The sequence below is a fragment of the Telmatherina bonti genome, assembly GCF_933228915.1.
Source record: "Telmatherina bonti genome assembly, chromosome: 20".
NCBI classification, from domain to species: domain Eukaryota; kingdom Metazoa; phylum Chordata; class Actinopteri; order Atheriniformes; family Telmatherinidae; genus Telmatherina; species Telmatherina bonti.
In genome coordinates this window covers 10210857-10229780 of record NC_136618.1, presented here as the reverse complement: position 1 = coordinate 10229780, position 18924 = coordinate 10210857, and the positions used below count along the sequence as shown (strand labels likewise).

The window sequence follows — 18924 nt, the reverse complement described above, 5'->3', positions numbered from 1 at the left end:
CATTCTCCCATCATCTGTTTACTACCCACACAGTTAAGACCCTGAGACCCCACTACGGTCTGGTCTCCTTTGCTGCCCTGTGAGATGAGGTTCTGCTGCATCAAAACCATGGCAACAAGGATTCAATTCAGCTTTATTCGTATAATCTCATCTTTACAGACACATTAGTTTCAGCCAGTTCGTAATAAACAGTCTAGTTCAGGAAAACCAACATCGATCCAACCGCCATCCTGAGCTGCAGCAGGTGACAGTGGGAAGGAAAAAACTCCATTTTAACCCTTTCATGCATCGTAATAAACTATAGTGGACACTTATTTACAGCTTTTTTCTTAGATATTCAGGAATGAAGATGGAATATTTGTAAATGAACCACTTCAGTGGATGTTAGCGAGTCATCCACACTGCAAAAACTGAAATCTAAGTAAGATTAAAAATCTGAAATTGAGTACACATATGCTTATTTTCTTAAAGGTGAGATAATTCTTAGTTTTTATGCCAGAGAATTCCTCTTGTTTTAAGAGTATTTTTACTTGTTTTGGGAAGTCTTGACAAGCCAAATTTTCTTGTTCTGTTGGCAGATAATTTATCTTATTTTAAGCAACATTTACCTCATTTTTGTATATTTTTTCTTGTTTTTTAAGGCGGAGTTTTTTGCGGTGCAACACATTACCACTCACTGAGGAATAAATTAACATGACTGAACTTTAATGCATTTATTGTAACTACACAAGTTTTCCTTTGTCTTAAAAAAGGAAAAATAAGTGCTACAACTAATTTATAGAGTATTTATATCATATAATTATGATTTTTTTTTTATTATAAATGTTTTATAGAATGCAGTAAAATGAATAATAAATTATGGTAAATTCAAAATATCACTAATGAATAAAAAGTATCTTTGCATCTGTTTGTAGAGGTAAAATACTGCGTTTAAAATGTGGCATTGTTTGTTAATGTGCATGAAAGGGTTAACAGGAAGGAAAACCTCAGAGGAGAAATACGTCCATGATGCCATGTTTCTACATGGAGGATGAGGAGCAGAGGGATGAAGAGGAAGAGCTTAGAGCATCATGGGACGTCCCTCAGCAGACTACGGGATGGCTTGACCTCCTAAAGGCCGGAAGGAGTCTGCCTCCTGGACCCAGACTGGGATCTGGTTCCATCAGCGAGGAGCCGGACAGCAGAAGGTTCTGCCTCCCATCGGACTCCAGAGCCTCTGGAACCACAAGTAGACCTGCAGAACTATGAGATCATGATGTGCAGGATCTAAACTCTTGGTAAACACGGGACATTATCTCAGTGTAGTCGTCATTTCACTGTAAAACACACCGATGTTGCTGTTTATCTCCTCCATCATGGAGGACACGTCTCTGCCTGCATCCATCCGTCTTTCAGCAACTTTACATAAAAACTACTGGACAGATTTTTATCTGGTTTTCCTGGTTGAACTTAGAATCCGTTAAACGTTGGGATCAGCATCTGGATCCTGGAATGTTTTCAGGCCTTCTTCTCCCGATGCCAGACTGGAGCTCTGTCAGTGTAACGCCACAATAAATGGCGGGAAAACCCAGAAATTCCCAGCAGGCTTTACAAGAGATCAGATGGATCTGGATCCCAGCAGCATTCTGGATAAAACCATCCAGAACAGGAACAACTTTTCATCACCGCAAGAGAACAAATGAAGACATAAACATGCAACACACACCGTGACATCGCCAACACACTGGATTTCTCAGCGTCTCCATGGATCTACGAGTGTTTCCATATAAAATAAATACAGAACCAGAACAAGCTGGAAATGAGCTTTTCTACTTTCATATTAAACACATGTGAAAGATTCATTTTTCTATTTTCATACTGCAGATGGATTTGTTCCTATATTTTATATCCTTTTATAATTTCTTTTCTATTTTATTACACAGTTATATGTTCTGTTGTTCCAGTCTGCGGTGTGTTAAAGGACCCGTCTCCTCTCTCAACCTGCACTAAGCAGCGTTTGTCTCCAACAAGTCAAGCAACGCCTGTAGTTCAGTTCTCTGTTCTGCTGAGGAGAAAAACCACAAGTTTGTCCGTTGTTCTGAAATAAACCAGAATGCTGTGTCGTGTCCTTCCCCTCAGGGACCTCCGGGAGCCGCCGGTGCAGAGGGCAGGCAAGGAGAGAAGGGCGCCAAGGTAAGCGAATCAGTCGCCGCTTCCTGCAGCAGGTCAGAACTCCATCCCAGCTTCCCTGGAAGCTGCTTGTTGCCTCGGTGTTCATGTGGAGCTGTGAGGTGTGTGTGTGTGTGTGTGGGGGGGGGGGGGGTTCACCGTGCAGCACAGCTCAGTGACATTTAGCTTTAATTCACTCCCCAAACTCTCCGTTCGATCTGCGTCGAAATGCATCAAGTCACAATCAGCTTCTCCTGTGATTCTGTACGAGATCGACTGGAAGTCGCCGACTTTTCTACGCTTTGCTGTGAAGATACGCAGGTTTAATGCACATGTCTTTATATCACACGTTTCTCTCTTTTTTTTTTTTTTAAAACTACATAAAAACATACAAGAAAATATTTTAATAAAGGAAGTAATAAAACTAGAAGAATCCCCCCCCAACAAATCCTCTCCAGCCTCTCTGCTGCACGGCCGTGTCACACTCCATTGACTCCTTCTCTTTATTATTTGTTTAAAAGAATTTCTGCAAGGAGGAAAAAAACAGGTTTAAACATTTTTAGGAAAGAAAAAGTGGCAAAAATCAGGATGAAACTTTCAGAATGAAGATAAAGGTGATGATAGAAATAATAAAAGAGCTTCTCATGTTTCTGACCATAGTAAATATGATGACAAACGATCCTACGCTCTGCAGAAAAGGCCTAATTCTACCTTTAGAAGTACATCACTGGAGTAGTACTCCTAACAGTGAGTAGTTTTCTACCATCTTTCCTTCCTGTCAGGCAGACGGCCGCCTTCATCCTGACCTGCAGACTGATGATGTAACCAGGACGTTAAAATCAGTGTTAAAACTCTGAATGTGCAAATTTAACCTTTTTTTCTTTCCTCCAGTCTGCACGGTTTTATTAGAGCTATTTATTAAATCCCACCTGGAAGTAAAAAGGAACTGAAAGCCTTCATCTGGAAGTACTTTCTTTCTTTTGCCTTCTGGAAGTAAATCTGCTCCAACTGGACTGTAAAAAGTCCTAATACTTACTCTGGATCCTGGGGGGGCAGAGAGACCTCCCAACTGTGCAGCCTTTTCTGACACAGTATGCACACACACACACACACACACACACACACACACACACACACAGTTATTATTACTATCATCATCATCTTATTTAAATTAAATAAGAAAAGAAAAATTTGGGGAAAAAATTGAAATATTCTTACATTAAAGAAAGTTTTTATCTTTTTTTTATCTGTTTTTATTTATTTATGTATTTATGATTCCCATGATGTCATCGTCTGGATGACTAAGACGCATTACAAAGTGTCCTGGCTGTGGTCTGGGGTCCAGGTCAGGGTCCAGGTCAGGGTCCAGGTCTGGGGTCCAGGTCTGGGGTCCAGGTCAGGGTCCAGGTCTGGGTCCAGGTCTGGGGTCCAGGGCTGCCTCACCGCCTGTCCTCCTGCAGGTCCTGGGCGCCGTGGAGCACGGCGGGAACGTTCAGCAGTGTGTTTTACAGGTTTTCCTGACATGTCTTCATGTGGCTGAAGGTGCAAAGCGTCTCTACCAGCGAGACAGGAAATTATATTTTAAAGAAAATCCAGATAATTTTTACTGTTTGATCAAATATAATCATTGATATTTTCTTTACTTTAAATCTCCCATCATCAGAATGAAAAGCGTTTCCTCCGCGTCCCGTTGTCGAGCTCCACTCGTACATTCCCAACGTTTGCATGTCCGCTTGCAGGGCGAAGCAGGAGCCGAAGGCCCGGCCGGTAAAACAGGACCCGTTGGCCCCCAGGGACCTCCAGGAAAGCCTGGTCCAGAAGGTCTGCGTGGAATCCCTGGCCCTGTTGTAAGTCACTGCAACAATAATCCAGGCATGCATCCACAATCAGCTAAAACACCAACGTAGTGCTCCAGCGTGATGATAGACCTTATAGAATAATCGATACTCCCATCTGGCTCAGACTTTCCTCCACTTGTTTATTCCAGCAGCCGTTTCTTCCCTGTTTGGGTCATTAATCATCACGCTGTGCTCAGAAAATCAATGTCAGAGCAGAGAAACTGCAGCAGCTCTTATTGCTCGCTACGACTGAACGTTTGTTTCACAGGGTGAACAAGGACTCCCCGGCTCCCCAGGACAGGACGGTCCCCCAGGCCCCCTGGTTAGTGAGCATCATCTCCCATTAGCTGCTTGTCTTTGTCTTACTGGAGAGTTTTTCCCACTTTTACAACTTTTCCACAAGTTTTTTTTTTCTTGTACTTCCTGGTTTGTAACATCAGCTTCTTGCTCTGCAGGGTCCGCCCGGTCTTCCCGGCCTGAAAGGTGACCCTGGCTCCAAGGGTGAAAAGGTGAGTGCAGCCTATTATCCTGCATGTGACCCCAGGATGATTCCCGTTCGGTGTGTGTGTGTGTGTGTGTGTGTGTGTGTGTGTGTGTGTGTGTGTGTGTGTGTGTGTGTGTGTGTGTGTGTGTGAGAGACGATTAGGAACCATCCTGCTGGTTTCTGTGCTGCTGCTGAGTTTAGTTCAGCCGACCCCGCCCGCCTGGAGCCAAAGTAAACCGTCGCTCTGCCGTGTTTGTTCAGCTGCTTCTTTCCAGGTTGTCTTGCTGTGCTGGATTGTCCGCCGCTGTCTTTTTATTTGCAGGAGACTTCGTTGTCGGAGACGTTTCTCCGGAGGATTCATCCTGCAGCGAAAGCTTCTCCGGAGGAACGTCGAGCTGCTGGCATCAGGAGTGTGTAACATCCGCTTGTCTTCATCCTACAGGGTCATCCAGGTCTGATCGGTCTCATTGGACCCCCCGGAGAACAGGGAGAGAAGGGCGACCGAGGTTTGCCGGGACCCCAGGGTTCTCCTGGTAGTAAGGGTGACAGTGTAAGTGCACACTGCAGAGTTTTACAGGTTACTTCCTGTCAGCGTTGAGGAAACGTTGGAATGAATGAACAAAATGATGCAGTTTGTCCTGAAAGAAGATAAAACCACGGTCTTCATGAAGATCTGAAGACATTTAGTAGAAAAACAAACTGGTCTTCATGATTTAGGTCAGAAATTGTCATTTAATTGATCCTGAAACAGAAATGAAAGCAGTTTTTACTGGCATGCATCCATGGACACGGCAGGATTCTTCAGAGTGGAGCTTTATTACTGCGTCTTTAACGAACATCTGCCTAAATGTCTTCCCATGTCAGGGTATCGGTGGGGCGGCCGGTCCTCTCGGTCCTCCAGGCCCTCCTGGTCTGCCTGTAAGTCCTGCACCTGCGTTTATATGATGCCTTTATCATGACCAGCCTTTGCTGAACAGCCGTTCTGTGTCCTGTCTCATGCAGGGTCCTCAAGGTCCCAAAGGAGCCAAAGGTTCATCTGTAAGTAAAACGGCTTTTATCTCCGCTTTCCAGCGCGATGAGGAATGTGTACGTTCAGTCCAGCTTGACAAACCCTTTCCTCCCAGGGTCCCGCAGGTCCGAAAGGAGACACGGGTACGATCGGTCCTCCCGGTCCTCCTGTGAGTATTTCACTGTTTCGCTCCTTGTTGCCTCTTTTAAAAGTTAAATCCACCACCGGATCGTACGAGATGTAACGTCTGTCGTTTTAAATCAGGGCCCACCAGGCGAGGTCATCCAACCGCTCCCCATTCAGTCGCCCAAGAAGACCAAGCGCTCCAGCGACATGCAGTCAGACGCAGCCGGGGCCTTCATGGACTACGGCGAGGGCATGGAGGACATCTTCGGCTCGCTCAACAGCCTGAAACAGGACATCGAGCGCATGAAATACCCGATGGGCACGCAGAACAACCCAGCCAGGACATGCAAGGACCTGCAGCTCTGCCACCCGGAGTTCAGCGACGGTGAGTTCGTCGACACGAAGACAAATCAACGTCTGGAGCTTTTAGAACATTTCACAGTGTAGAACCTCCTCATTTTTAATGAATTACTGGAAAACAAAGTTGTGTTGCTGCAGAGATTTTTTTTTCTAAATGGCTTTTGTTGGTCTGACGGTGAACTTTCACACTTTCATGTTGAAAAGAGCGATTTAGAAACCTGCCCACGAAGAGCTGGAGGCATCAGCCGGAGACATTTCTGACTCCTTCGGCGTCTTTTCAGCTGTTTGTGAACGTATGCCAAATCTCCGAGAAACAACCTCAGGGCCCTTCGTCCTCTCAGAACCATTTTTCTTCTCCTTTTTTTCCCCAGTTATCAGGATGCAAAGTGCAGGAATTGAGCTGATAAACGAAAGAGTTTGCAGGCAGGAAACAGAAGCATACCTCGCTCCAGGTGTAATCACACCTTTCATCCAGCCACGTTTCAGCCCTGAAATTACCAGCAAATGACTTCAGTCAGAATTTCACGTAGGATGAAGAAATCCGGCTGGCTCAGATGTAAAATGGAGCTTTTCTGCGTTTTCTGTGTACATCAGTGAAGCTGGATGTGTGAGTGTTCTCGCTTCTCCTCAGGCGAGTACTGGATTGATCCAAACCAAGGCTGCTCTGGGGATTCCTTCAAAGTCTTCTGCAACTTCACTGCTGGGGGCGAAACCTGCATTTATCCTGATAAGAAGTCCAACGGCGTAAGTGACTTTGGGTTTAAGAGAAAAGAACCAGTTTCTAATGGTCGTGTGTCGAGTACGAGGCTGTCACGGTGCTGTAGCGCGGCGGTGTCGCCGTTCCTAAAGCGCTCTGCGCTGTTTGAGTTTGACCCCAAAAAATATCAGATTTGTTTGAGACTGAACTTTGTAGAGGATATTTTAATGTTTTTCTCTGTTTTATTCAGGATTCTTGATAAATTTTCTCAACATATTCTGTGTTTTTTCGGTTTTAACAGGTCAGATTATCTTCGTGGCCCAAAGAAGTCCCGGGTTCATGGTTCAGTGAATTCAAGCGTGGTAAAATAGTGAGTTGCTCCCATTTTTCTTGCATTCTGTGGCTTTTCAGAAAATTTCCAGGACGACGCTGCAGCAACATTAAAGGAGGGGATCAGAACATAAACTCCTCTATGAAATATAGGTTTATTTATATACCGCCTTTCAAGATAAAAATCACAAAAGCAAGATGAAAAACATGTCTAAGCTGCTGTTTTTAGCTGAGAAGTGTTATTTTCTCATATCATTGTCATTGGCTCCCAAATCCAATCCAAAGAAAAGTCACGTTGTGGCAGAATTTGTGGAACTGGTAAACACTAAGTCGTTATACATGTTATTATTAAAGCAGTTTTAAAACAACAGCTGACTTATATGCTACAGAATAAATGTACAAATGAAGAACAAGGATGAAAATGCAGGTGACAAGAAACAGAAGAGCACAGCTCTACACGATAAATAACACAAATACAAGAAGAGGGTAAAAGATGAACTCTTTGGCTGCCGGCCGTTGAAACAGCCGACAGCGTTTTGGCTCGTCCTGCAGGACCAACAGAATACTGAGTTCTGGGACACATTTATGTTATAAACATATAGAGGGCTGATTTGGCCGGGTGCATGAATCTGGGCTTCTTCAGGGTGCGCACTCAGAGCGCGTACACAAAACTTTATTACGTGTTGGGTGAGCGCTCAAAATCATTTTCAGGATGTTTTTAAGCATGCATGCTGAAAAATCACCTTTTCATATCCAGAAACTGCAGAAAACTTTCTTTTGGCAGCAAACATTAAGAATCAAAAAGACGTCGTTGGCAGCCAATGAGTTAACACACATAACTCACTCTCTCTAGAGTCGAGGAGTAAATGTGTGTTTTCCATCATATTTTATTATGATCAAATTTGTGTAAAACCTGTGAATTTGTTTCCAAACTCTGAAATTACTCCGACAACATTTTGTTGTAGCTAGTCAGGTATTTAGCTAGTTTGTGTTTTCACTTAAATTGAAATTGAATCTTCGCAGATCTGCGATATTCCCAAACATCACATCATTATCCACCAAATCGTTTTCATACTGTATGGCCAGCAAATGTTTGAATATCACCATATCATAAAGAACTTTTACATCCCTCAACTTTTTTTTTATATGTAGTGTGTGAATTCATATCTAAATTTGAAAAATTCTCCAACCTCTTGCATCTTTTTTTCACATTTTCCACTTCAGTTTTTACAGTGTTTTTAAATCCATCAATCAAGTTTATCTATAAAAAGACACATTTTCTACACTGAGTTACTTTTTGCAAAGTTTAGCTGGTCCTGTGACTTATGTTTTTTTTCTGTTTCGTGATGCATTTTGACTCATATATTTAGAAAAAATATAAATAAATCATGTATTTATTGGTACAGGAGGGCGCTCGAGGCTCGTGACAACTATTAGCTATACTACTCCTGTACCACTGTCAAACTGAAGAAAAAAATACAGCTGAAAACGGTAAAACAAGCAACAGACAGAAAGTTTGAAGTGTGTGACAAACTTGTGAAAAGCAATGGTTATTTTTAACGAGAAAATGAAAAACATGCTGCTGGGGAGGTTTGTCACACGTCTCCACGCTCCAATCGTTGCCAAGGAAATAATACAAATAACTTTGCAGGTTAAATAAATGAGACTTATAGTCCAGTGCGACTTTTTTTTCCTCTTCAAGATTCATTTTTTGACTGATGCAACTTGTACTCCAGAGCAACTTACAGTTGGAAAATACAGTAGTTAACTGGTCTGGAAATACTGATATATGCAAATACTGAATAGTCGACTATTAAAGTTTAACTTTAAGAACCCTAAAATTGTAACAGAGACTCAACATTTTGTCTTCTGAAGCCTAAATGGCATCTTTTTGTGTTTTTTGACATTTAATAACATATTTAGAGCAAAGACAGCTGTAGAATATAAAGTACAAAAGACCATTTTTTAATAAATTACCTGCAATAATTAAGTCCTCATTTTGGTTTTCAATAAACAGTTTCACTTTAAAACAATATTTATGTTGGAACCTTTTCTGAATTCATCGTTTCCTTCGAGGTTCTCTTTGAAGCCTAAAAAGACTAGACAGTAGAAAAACTCTCAGCAGTTTTCCTTTAAATGTAAAAAGGCAATTTGATTATTTTTTTAAGAAAAAAAAGAGCCTTGAAGTTTCGGTGCTTTCTAAACCACTTAAGTTCTTCGGCAACATCAAAGAAAAACTGCAGAAAATCCAACACAACCATTTAGATTTTGGGTTAAAACTTTAAACTTAGTAAAAATCAGCAAGTTCAGATGTAAATATGTCCTAGTCCATCAGCGTGGTGAGGAGCTGTACTCGTTTCCACAGAGAATACGTAAAAAAAAAAGCAGCAGTGGCAGAACGTTGTACGACTAAGTGATCAAAAGAAGCGAACAGCGCATGGCCGGCTACTGAACTGAAGATGCTTTTAAAGCACATGTTCAGAAAGTTCACACACAGTTCATGTCTTAGAGTCGTGGCTTCCAGGAGCTTTTCTCCGGAATCTTCTTCAGACAACAAAAACAAGCCAGAAGCTGACGTTAAGTCGACTATAAACCAACGTGTTTTATGATGAGTAGAAAACAAAAGCAGTGATGTTGAGAATCTCAGTTGAACTTTCCATCTGTCAGGGACTTAATTTCAACTCTTTTTGTCTTTTTAAGAATTATTTTCTGTAAATGTAAGAATAAATAAAAACCAGCAGGACTAAACGCTTCAACTGGAAACACTCCAAGGGAATATTGTAAACAGACATCAGCCTGAGAAATCCTTAAAGCTGGGAGGTTGTTGGGGATGTGTACATCTAAAAACATACAGAAATCATTACAAAACCAGTTTACTTATTGATTATTGGAAAAGGAATTAATTATTTGGATTTCCAAACTATTTCATGACAAAAGTCAAACGACAAAAGAAACCAAATTAAAGAGGTGGTTATGTCGAATGATGTGTAAATGTAAGCAAAGGCATGAGGAACACTGAAAAAAGCAAAGATCCAAACAGACGTAACCGCAGTGCGAAACGGTGTATTAATCCATTTCCATCAGGAAAGGGGCGTACATGGTCGATGTTAACGCAGCTGATGCATATCAGAGCAGCATCTGTCTAGGCTCAGACCAGACCAATCTTTTCCTCTCAGTGGCTGTGCAGCCTCACACACTGAAAACACAGATTTCACTGTGTTCCCACACCCTTTTATCACAACTGACTTCAAGGTTTTCAGTAGTTTCTGCTTCAAAGGCTCCTCTGTGGGATGGATCTGATGTGCATCAGTGACCCCGTCACCTCTGCGATGGTTGTCAGGCCCAGGACCAATTTTAGCAGATACTGACCCCTCCCCAGCAGGACCACTCAGTAACTGTAGACCTGGAGATAGTCAGTTTCCAAAATGGAAACTCATCCTGTGCATAGTTGATATGCAGAAATCTCTCCAAATGTTGGTGAAAATCTCACGCTGAACCTCTTTCTCTCTCTATCTCTCTACCTACCAACAGTTTTCCTATGTTGACGTAGATGGAAACTCAATAAACATGGTACAGATGACCTTCCTCAGACTACTGACAGCCTCGGCCAGGCAAAACTTCACCTACAGCTGCCACCAGTCTGTGGCGTGGCATGACGCCTCCAGCGACAGCTACGATAAGGCGCTGCGCTTCCTGGGCGCCAACGATGAGGAGATGTCCTACGACAATAACCCCTACATTACAGCCATCTCAGATGGATGCGCGGTAAGCACTGTCAGAGGGGATGCTTTGTCACCAACATCGTCTCAGCTGTGAAAGCGTGAATAATGCTAGAACGCAAAAACAAACTAGCTTACATGCTATATTCTTTGTTCATAATAGTAATTAAAATATCTGTGGTGTTTAAAAGTTCATTCAAATTTCTGCTTTCTGCTGCACTCATTCACTGCACCAAAACAAATCAGTGTGATTCCTCAAATAATATGGTTATAAAGTCTTCTACACTCATTTTAGTTGCTTAAGCCACACAAATACATTGCGTTCAGTGGCTGATATGCTTATGTGCCGCATGGTGTTTGTAGCGTGTGATTTAATACCATGAGGGAGGAAAATGAAGAAAATGATGAGGACCAAACTCAAGTTTAAATGATACAAACAAAATCAAATGAAAGCAAATATTACAATAGCAGAACATCCATCCATCCATCCATTCATTCTCCGCCCCTTATTCGGGGTCGGGTCGCAGGGGCAGCAGCCTAAGCAGGGAAACATGTGCCAACATGTGCCAACTCTGCAGGGGGGATCCCAAGGCATTCCGAGGCCAGCCGAGAGATATAATCCCTACAGTGTGTCCGGGGTCTCCCCCGGAATTTCTTCCCGCAGGGACATGCCTGGAACACCTCACCAGGCGTCTAGAAGGCCTCCAACCAGATGCCTGAGCCACCTCAAATGGTTCCTCTCAATGCGGAGGAGCAGCGGCTCTACTCTGAGCCCCTCCCGGATGACCGAGCTCCTCACCCTATCTCTAAGGGAGAGCCCGGCCACCCTGCGGAGGAAACCCATTTCAGCCGCTTGTATACGAGATCTCATTCTTTCAGTCTCGACCCATAGCTCATGACCAAAGGTGAGGGTAGGAATGTAGATCGACTGGTAAATCAAGAGCTTTCCCTTCTGGCTCAGCTCCTTCTTCACCACGACAGACCGGCGCAGAGTCCGCATTACTGCAAACGCCGCACCGATCCGTCTGTCGATCTCATGCTCCATCCTTCCCTCACTTGTGAACAAGACCCCGCGATATTTAAACTCCTCCACCTGAGGCAGGACCTGACTCCCGACCCGGAGAGGGCAATCCACCCTATTCCGGCGAGGACCATGGTCTCAGGTTTGGAGGTGCTGATTCTCATCCCAGCCGCTTCACAATTGGCGGCGAATCGCTCAAACATGAGCTGGACATCACGGCCAGATGACGCCAACAGGACCACGTCATCTGCAAAAAGCAGAGACCCAATAGTGAGGCCACTAAGCTGGATCCCCTCAACACCTCAGCTGCATCTAGAAATTCTGTCCATAAAAGTTATGAACAGAATCTGTGATAAAGGGCAGCCTTGGCGGAGTCCAACCCTCACTGGAAAATGAAACAGACATACTGCCGGCAATGCAAACCAAGCTCTGATACCTGTTGTACAGGGACAGCTCATACAAGGGGGTCCGGTACCCCATACTCCCAGAGTATCTCCCATAGTACCCCTTAGGTGACACGGTTGAATGCCTTCTCCAGGTCCACAAAGAACATGTAGACTGGTTGAGCAAACTCCCATGCCCCCTCCAGGACCCCATAGAGGGTATGGAGCTGGTCGACTGTTCAGCAATCAGGACGAAAACCACACTGCTCCTCCTCAATCCGAGATTTGACTATCCAACAGACCTCCTCTCCGGGAACCCTGAATAGACCTTTCCAGGGAGGCTGAGGAGTGTGATTCCCCTGTAGTTGGAGTACACCCTCCAGTTCACCTTCTTGAAAAGGGTGAGCACCACCCCTGTCCGCCAGTCCAGAGGCACCGTCCCTGATGTCCACACGATGCTGCTGAGACGTGTCAGCCAGGACAGCCCCACAGCATCCAGAGCCTTAAGGAACTTCGGGCGGATCTCATCCATCCCCGGGGCCTTGCCACCCAGGAGATTTTTAACCACCTAATCCCTAGAGACAGGAGAGTCCACCCTCAAGTCCCCCAGCTCTGCTCCCTCATCGGAAGTTGTGTTGGTGGGATTGAGGAGGTCTATGCTAAAACAGTTACTTTGGTTTAATAAGTTACTTTGTTAATATGTTGGATGAATGGTGCATAAATGCGGTTAAAATTGGTTCACACAGACTTGTATCTCTGTACATTGAAGCAGCTTTAGTCTGTGACCTATTAATGTAAACTCATTTTCTCCATCTTATAAAATGAATCTTGTAAAACTTATACCGAGGTCAAATCACAGACAAAATCTGGACAAATCCATTAGATTTTATTTTTTTGTCTAAATCAAACTTCATCAGAACTTAATAAATTTTGTTGTAAGTTACTTTATTTTATAAAATACTATTTATTAAAGTAAAAAATCAAAAGTATTTTACTTTGATTGAAGAGAAAATAACTTTTTGAATAAACAAAAAAACTTAATATGGCGCTTAAATGCTTACATAACTTTTGCTCTTTTTCTAAACAGTTCATTATAATTTTTGCATTCATTGAAACAGAAATCAAAAGAATTTAAGGTTACACCTTTTTTTAACCTCTTTTCAGTAATTATTGTTGCTCTTTGATTAAGGCAAAAATATTCCTTATCTGATTATTTAATCTATCCAGGAAATAATTAGAAAATTTGATTGGCTAAATTGTAATCAAACTTATGGGACTCGATAGAGTTTCAAAATGTCAGATTACACACATAACTCCATATCCATAATAAGACCCCTGATATGTCTTGGGGGCCGATTACCAGCTTCATCTATGATGCCAGTCATTTTCTTCTCCTTCACAAATGCAAAATGTGACTGGATCCAGTTAGAAAACTGTTTATTTTTCTGTATTTCTTTCAGAATTTGCTGGTCTAATGCTTGTTTTCTGTGTCCACCTCTTTTGTTACAGACAAGGAAGGGCTATGGAAAGACTGTGATGGAGATTAATACTCCCAAAATTGATCAGGTTCCAATCATTGATGTCAGGTTGACTGACTTTGGGGATCCCAACCAGAAGTTTGGGTTTGAAGTTGGACCCGTCTGCTTCCTTGGCTAAAGAAAAATTTTAAACAAATGAAGCAAAGGACTTGATGGGGACAGCAAAGAAAGTCAAGTTGAGACATTCTGGGTACCACCAAACCCCTTTTTTTTTTTTAGCCCCCCCACCCTTTTCTATGCCACATGCAAGTTTTGAATAAGAGATGGTGTAGCAGACATGTCTTTCCATGTATGTACATGTTACCCAGGAAAATACCTGTTGCCCTTGTAGGGCTCGAACCACATGACTAAACCACGTTATGGAGCAAAAGGTGAAGGACATTGGAAAGCGTGGCAGAGGAGGGTGAATCGGAGGTAGCCAAGCGGGGGGGTCAGGCGACATAAAGGGGAAACTGATCTCCTCTCTGGATTCTCCAGGTGCTGTATGAACATGACTACAATGGTGCTTGATCAAAACACACAAAAACGTATAGAGAGGTGCTAAGAAAGAAGGTGTATTTTGATAATTATATAATGAAAAAAGAAAACTGTAATTATTATTTTGTACAATACTGTTTTTTCTGAATCCGCTTTCAAAACTTGCATGTGTATCAGATTCTGCTTTTGGCTCTTTAAATTTCAAAGTTGGTTCAAAGATATGCAAGTGTAAGTTACAGACATCATTATATCAAATAAATTTATAACTCTGGCATTTTGCTTTTGTTCAGCCCATTCTGTTTACACGTAATAAAGCAAATAAAAGTGAGCATTCAAACAACTCTCATTTGCTAAATTAGCCTGTATCCCCTTTGTATATATTGACAGTCCAGAGCTTGGGGTTATTTGCAGTTTTACCATTGTGACCGTCGGTGAAACAAGAAGTATCACACCATCTCCTACGGCAACATCTCCCACTAATGTTGTGATCCTGTGCTTGTAGGGAGCAGTTCTGACATCCATTTTCCTTTATTTAATTCTATTTGATGTTTTTTTTTTTTCAGTTTAATTTTTTTGACAGGCTTTTTTTTTTTCCATTTTGGTCGTATACCTCAAACTTTCTTGATAACCTTTAAAATGCAAGGATACTATGCCCTGTATATACCTTGGTTAAGCAATTAAGTTTATATATTTTGGGTGGGGAAATTTTTTAAGAGAGAAATACGTAAACTGTTAGACATCCACTGTTCAAATCCTTCTGTGAATGCAATGAGAAGCCCTTGCGGTGATCCATTTTTGTAACTAAAACGAGAAAATGTTTTAATTGTGCTTTTTATAGTTCATTTAAATATTAAAACTGGATTCTAAACCAACAGTGAAGTAAATGTGTCAATGTGTGTAAGATGATTGTGGTGGGGATCAACCTTCTGTACATGTTTTAAAGCAAAGATATGTTTCATCGACTTCGAGTCTGGGCTGGTGCAATTCCATCTCTCTTGAAACCAATAAAGCACGATCTCACAGTAAGTTTCAGTTTATTCCGAGTATGAAAACCTGAATAAAATGTCTTCTTTTGTTTATTCAGTTTGGATGAAAAGTCAACCGGTCACTTTTTTTTATCAAAATGTCCCTGAATTTGCTCCATTTGTGTCAGCTGTGCATGTAAGCCATTTCTTACCATGGCTCCTTTTTTTCCTTTTCTTAAGCGTATGCAGACAAAGCCACGCAATTCCAATGAATGTCTTCTTTCATTTAACATTTTAAAAACAAACATGAAAGGTTTCAGCATATTTCATAGATGTGAGGAATTTCTTTATACCAAACCATAATTGGGGTGCATTTTTTAAAAGATCTTGACTGTCTATAACTGTAATTTGAGTTTTTCAAAGTGGAAAAATGTATGAAAAGAAAACAAAAAACTCAATTCTATGCTATTCAAGTGACGCTATTTTTATTCTACAACCCATATGATGCCTAATCCATACAGAATCTCTTTACATGTCAAGAGCCTTGAACATGCAGCTGCATAAACTCGTTTTTATTGTAAAACATAAAACAAAGTATTTTCAAACCCTGCCAACCAGCGCATCTTCCAAATATATTCCAGTAGGAGGCATCTTCGATGGCTGGTAATACGTTAGAAGCTGCTTCACTCATTGCCCCAGATAGTAAAATACCAAGTTCATATAATGTTCATTTTGAAGATGCTGTCACCAGGTGTATTTTGAGGTAAAACATGCAGGAACCAAGTATTTTCTAACCTTTCAACCTACCCTAATGGGTTAGGTTCTAAAAATAAGTAAAAATTTAACAGGTCAATAAAGAGATGGTGATATTTTCACTGACTTCATGTTACAAAAGTAAATATATTCAGTGTCATGACTTCATGCATGAAAGGAAAAATTGTGAATTACTGTTACATAATTAAACACATACTTTCCATTTTGTGACAGTTTCAAACTTTTGTGCTCAGGTTGAACAGCCGGAGAGCTAGCTAGCGGCAGTCACTAGTTAACAAGGTGCAGATATTGAGCTAGCTTATTTTTGTTAAAACTTCTCCTAAAACGATCATATGTTTTCTGTTTGCTTGTTTTATCCATCAAAGTAACATTTGCTTAATATGTAGCCTTTCTATCACAGTGTTATAGGTGTGGAGACAAATACAGGTTAGAGGAGACAGAAGGCAGGCGGGAGGCAGGTGAGGGCATTTAATACACACAAAGCCAACAGGAAGAACAACAAAAAAAGCCCACAACACTAACTACAGGGAAGACCACTAGACAGGACAACTAGATGACAATGAACTAGCAAAGGCGAACTGAAATGAAGTGGTACATAAATTAAATGAAACCAGGTGAACTAATGAACAGGAAATTGGAAGCTAAACCTAATACACAAGGGAGGAAAACTACAAAATAAAAGAGGAAAGCAGGACAACTATATAACCCCACAACATAACCTAAAAAACTATTAACATTTTCAAGCCTTTTTAAATTTACAGGACCATAGCAAAGGCCCAAAAAGGGATAAAGTTTTATATTTAGATTTAAGGAATAAGAAAAATGTGTGAAACAGTGTCAAAGACTCAGCAAAGTTGTCAAAGGATTCCAAACATGATCAACTCTGCAAGGAAACCTGGCATATTTCCCTCCAAAAGATGTAACAGATGTCAGTAACTGAGAATTTTCTGGTATCACCATTTAAAACATGGACCATTTTTAATCCAATCAAACGTCCAATCAGTATAAACACAAACAGCACGGTAGATTTATTCAGCCTCAATTGGAAAGAAGTTTAAATCAAGTTGAAAAGAATCGTGAGAACAAAGCATACGCTCATTCCAGTTGTTTTATGGTGAAAAATCTGCTGCGCTTTTTTGAACCATGTGGGGGTTATGTGACGCAATTTTAGATTTCAGGCAAAACTTGAAAAATAGTGGCACCAAAACAGAATGGGAATGTGGCACATACAATGTTTTAGTTGCAAACTAAAAGAGTTGAGGATTATCAAGTTTGTTAAAAGGTTCAAAATGAAGAGAAAAACAAAAAAAAAAAAAAAAAACACATTTTCTGGACAGGAAGGCACTGCACAAGTTCAAAAGGTTACGATTGTTTTAAATCTGTCCATCATGTAAATCATCGGTGGGCAACTCTGGTCCTCAAGGGCTGCAGTCCTGCAAGGGTTCTGAGTTTCCCTACAAGAACACACCTGACACAAATCAGACTTAACTAGGAAACTGGTACAGAGCGTGATGTTAAACTCTGCTAAGTACTCATTGATTTGATCCAGGTGTGTTGCAACAGGGAAACTGCATGACTGCGACCCTCAAAAACCAGGGTTGCTAAATCCCTGATGTAAAAACAACTGATTGGATTGCTTTACCTAACTTCCAGATAAACATGTCAGCTGGAATCTCCAATCAGATCAATTCCACACAGTTAAATGAAATATTTGTTCATGTAAATGTAACATGCTAATCCGAGCTACACAAGCTAACTAGTAAAATTAGTAAAAAAGTTGAAAATTAATTGTACCTCCAAGTTACAATGTCCACAGTCTTCAGTTCCACTAAGCATCAGTTTGTCTGACACACCAGTGGTGATCAATCTCTTCATGCTCCTAAGAAAGCAAAGTTTTGCCGTATGATCCATATCATGCTAACATTTGCATCATGACTCTTCATCTTAGGAATGACTTTAATGTTTAATGTGAGGCTGCTGTACTGTATACAATCCATTTCACTTTTCAAGTTTACAAATCACTGCAACTCCCCTCCCCTTGAAATCCTGCGTAGGGGGAAAAACAGGCCTAATTAGTATTCACACCCCCGCCTCTATAAAACAAACGTTAGCAGTGGCCTGCGCCACTTCAAAGGACTGACCAGCTCTAAAAACCTCTTTAATTTCTCCTTGAAAGGTGCAGGAGAAATCCTCATAATAAAAACTGACATCTCTGCAAGGAGAGGCAGAGGGAACAGGCTTTGTATTTTCTTTTATGTCTCTTTCTTTGGAGTGTTGGGCTTATGCAGAAGCAACCAAAGAGAATGCTCAGAAGGAAAACAGTGGAGACATGCTCCCCTCACCTAGCTTGCTTTTCCTTCCCTTCACCAACACCTTGTTTGTTTCAGAAGATCACATCTTTATGACTTTTTTTTTTTATTTTAAAAGCAAATCAAACTTTCCTGAGTTGTTCTCCAAGATTACAGTAATAATCTCCTTCATTATCATATAAATGGTGTTTATTCTGCCTGTGCAAATGTATACACTGCCGTAGGTAGATTCTTCAAAGAAAACAAAAGCCTAAAACATACCTTAGGACATTGTTCTGTCGTTACAACAGATCAATGGGAAATAAAAAACTAATGCTGCTTGACTGACAGATGATTATTCAGACATTTGGAGGCAAAATGCCAGAACAAAACATAACAAAAATGTATTCATTCATTCTCTTTACTGCTTAGTACAAGTCAGGGTCAAAGAGAAGCTGGAGCAATTAGCAACAATTACTCATTCTGAGCAAGATGTGAGGAGGAGTGGGTAACTTCGGTCCTCAAGGGCTGCAGTTCTGCAAGTGTTAGGTGTGTTGCAGCAGAGAAACTCCCGACACACATCAGACTTGACTGAAATAAAACTCTGCACAAGTCTGCTAATTAGCCATTGATTAGTGTCAGGTGTGTTGCAGCAGGGAAACTTCTGACACTTGTAGGACTATAGGCATTGAGGACTGGAGTTGCAGACCCCTTATGTAGAATAACCAATTAACCTAACATGCGTGTCTTTAGTCGATGCAAGGAAG

General features: G+C 41.4%; 1 protein-coding gene across 2 annotated transcripts in view; it reads left to right on the top strand.

Moving 5' to 3' along the window:
* The window catches only part of col11a1a (collagen, type XI, alpha 1a), a gene marked incomplete at its 5' end in the record, with an annotated part of 84914 nt that extends 70660 nt beyond the window's left edge, over positions 1-14254 (top strand). For both annotated transcript variants that reach the window (XM_079260129.1, XM_079260128.1), the window contains 13 exons: positions 2119-2172; positions 3888-3995; positions 4255-4308; positions 4442-4495; positions 4913-5020; positions 5335-5388; positions 5473-5508; positions 5595-5648; positions 5744-5990; positions 6597-6709; positions 6964-7032; positions 10524-10757; positions 13625-14254. In XM_079260129.1, coding sequence (XP_079116255.1) covers positions 2119-2172; positions 3888-3995; positions 4255-4308; positions 4442-4495; positions 4913-5020; positions 5335-5388; positions 5473-5508; positions 5595-5648; positions 5744-5990; positions 6597-6709; positions 6964-7032; positions 10524-10757; positions 13625-13771 — 1332 coding nt within the window. In that variant the 3' untranslated portion in view covers positions 13772-14254. The remainder of the gene's footprint in view (positions 1-2118; positions 2173-3887; positions 3996-4254; positions 4309-4441; positions 4496-4912; positions 5021-5334; positions 5389-5472; positions 5509-5594; positions 5649-5743; positions 5991-6596; positions 6710-6963; positions 7033-10523; positions 10758-13624) is intronic.
* Positions 14255-18924: the final 4670 nt, after the last annotated feature.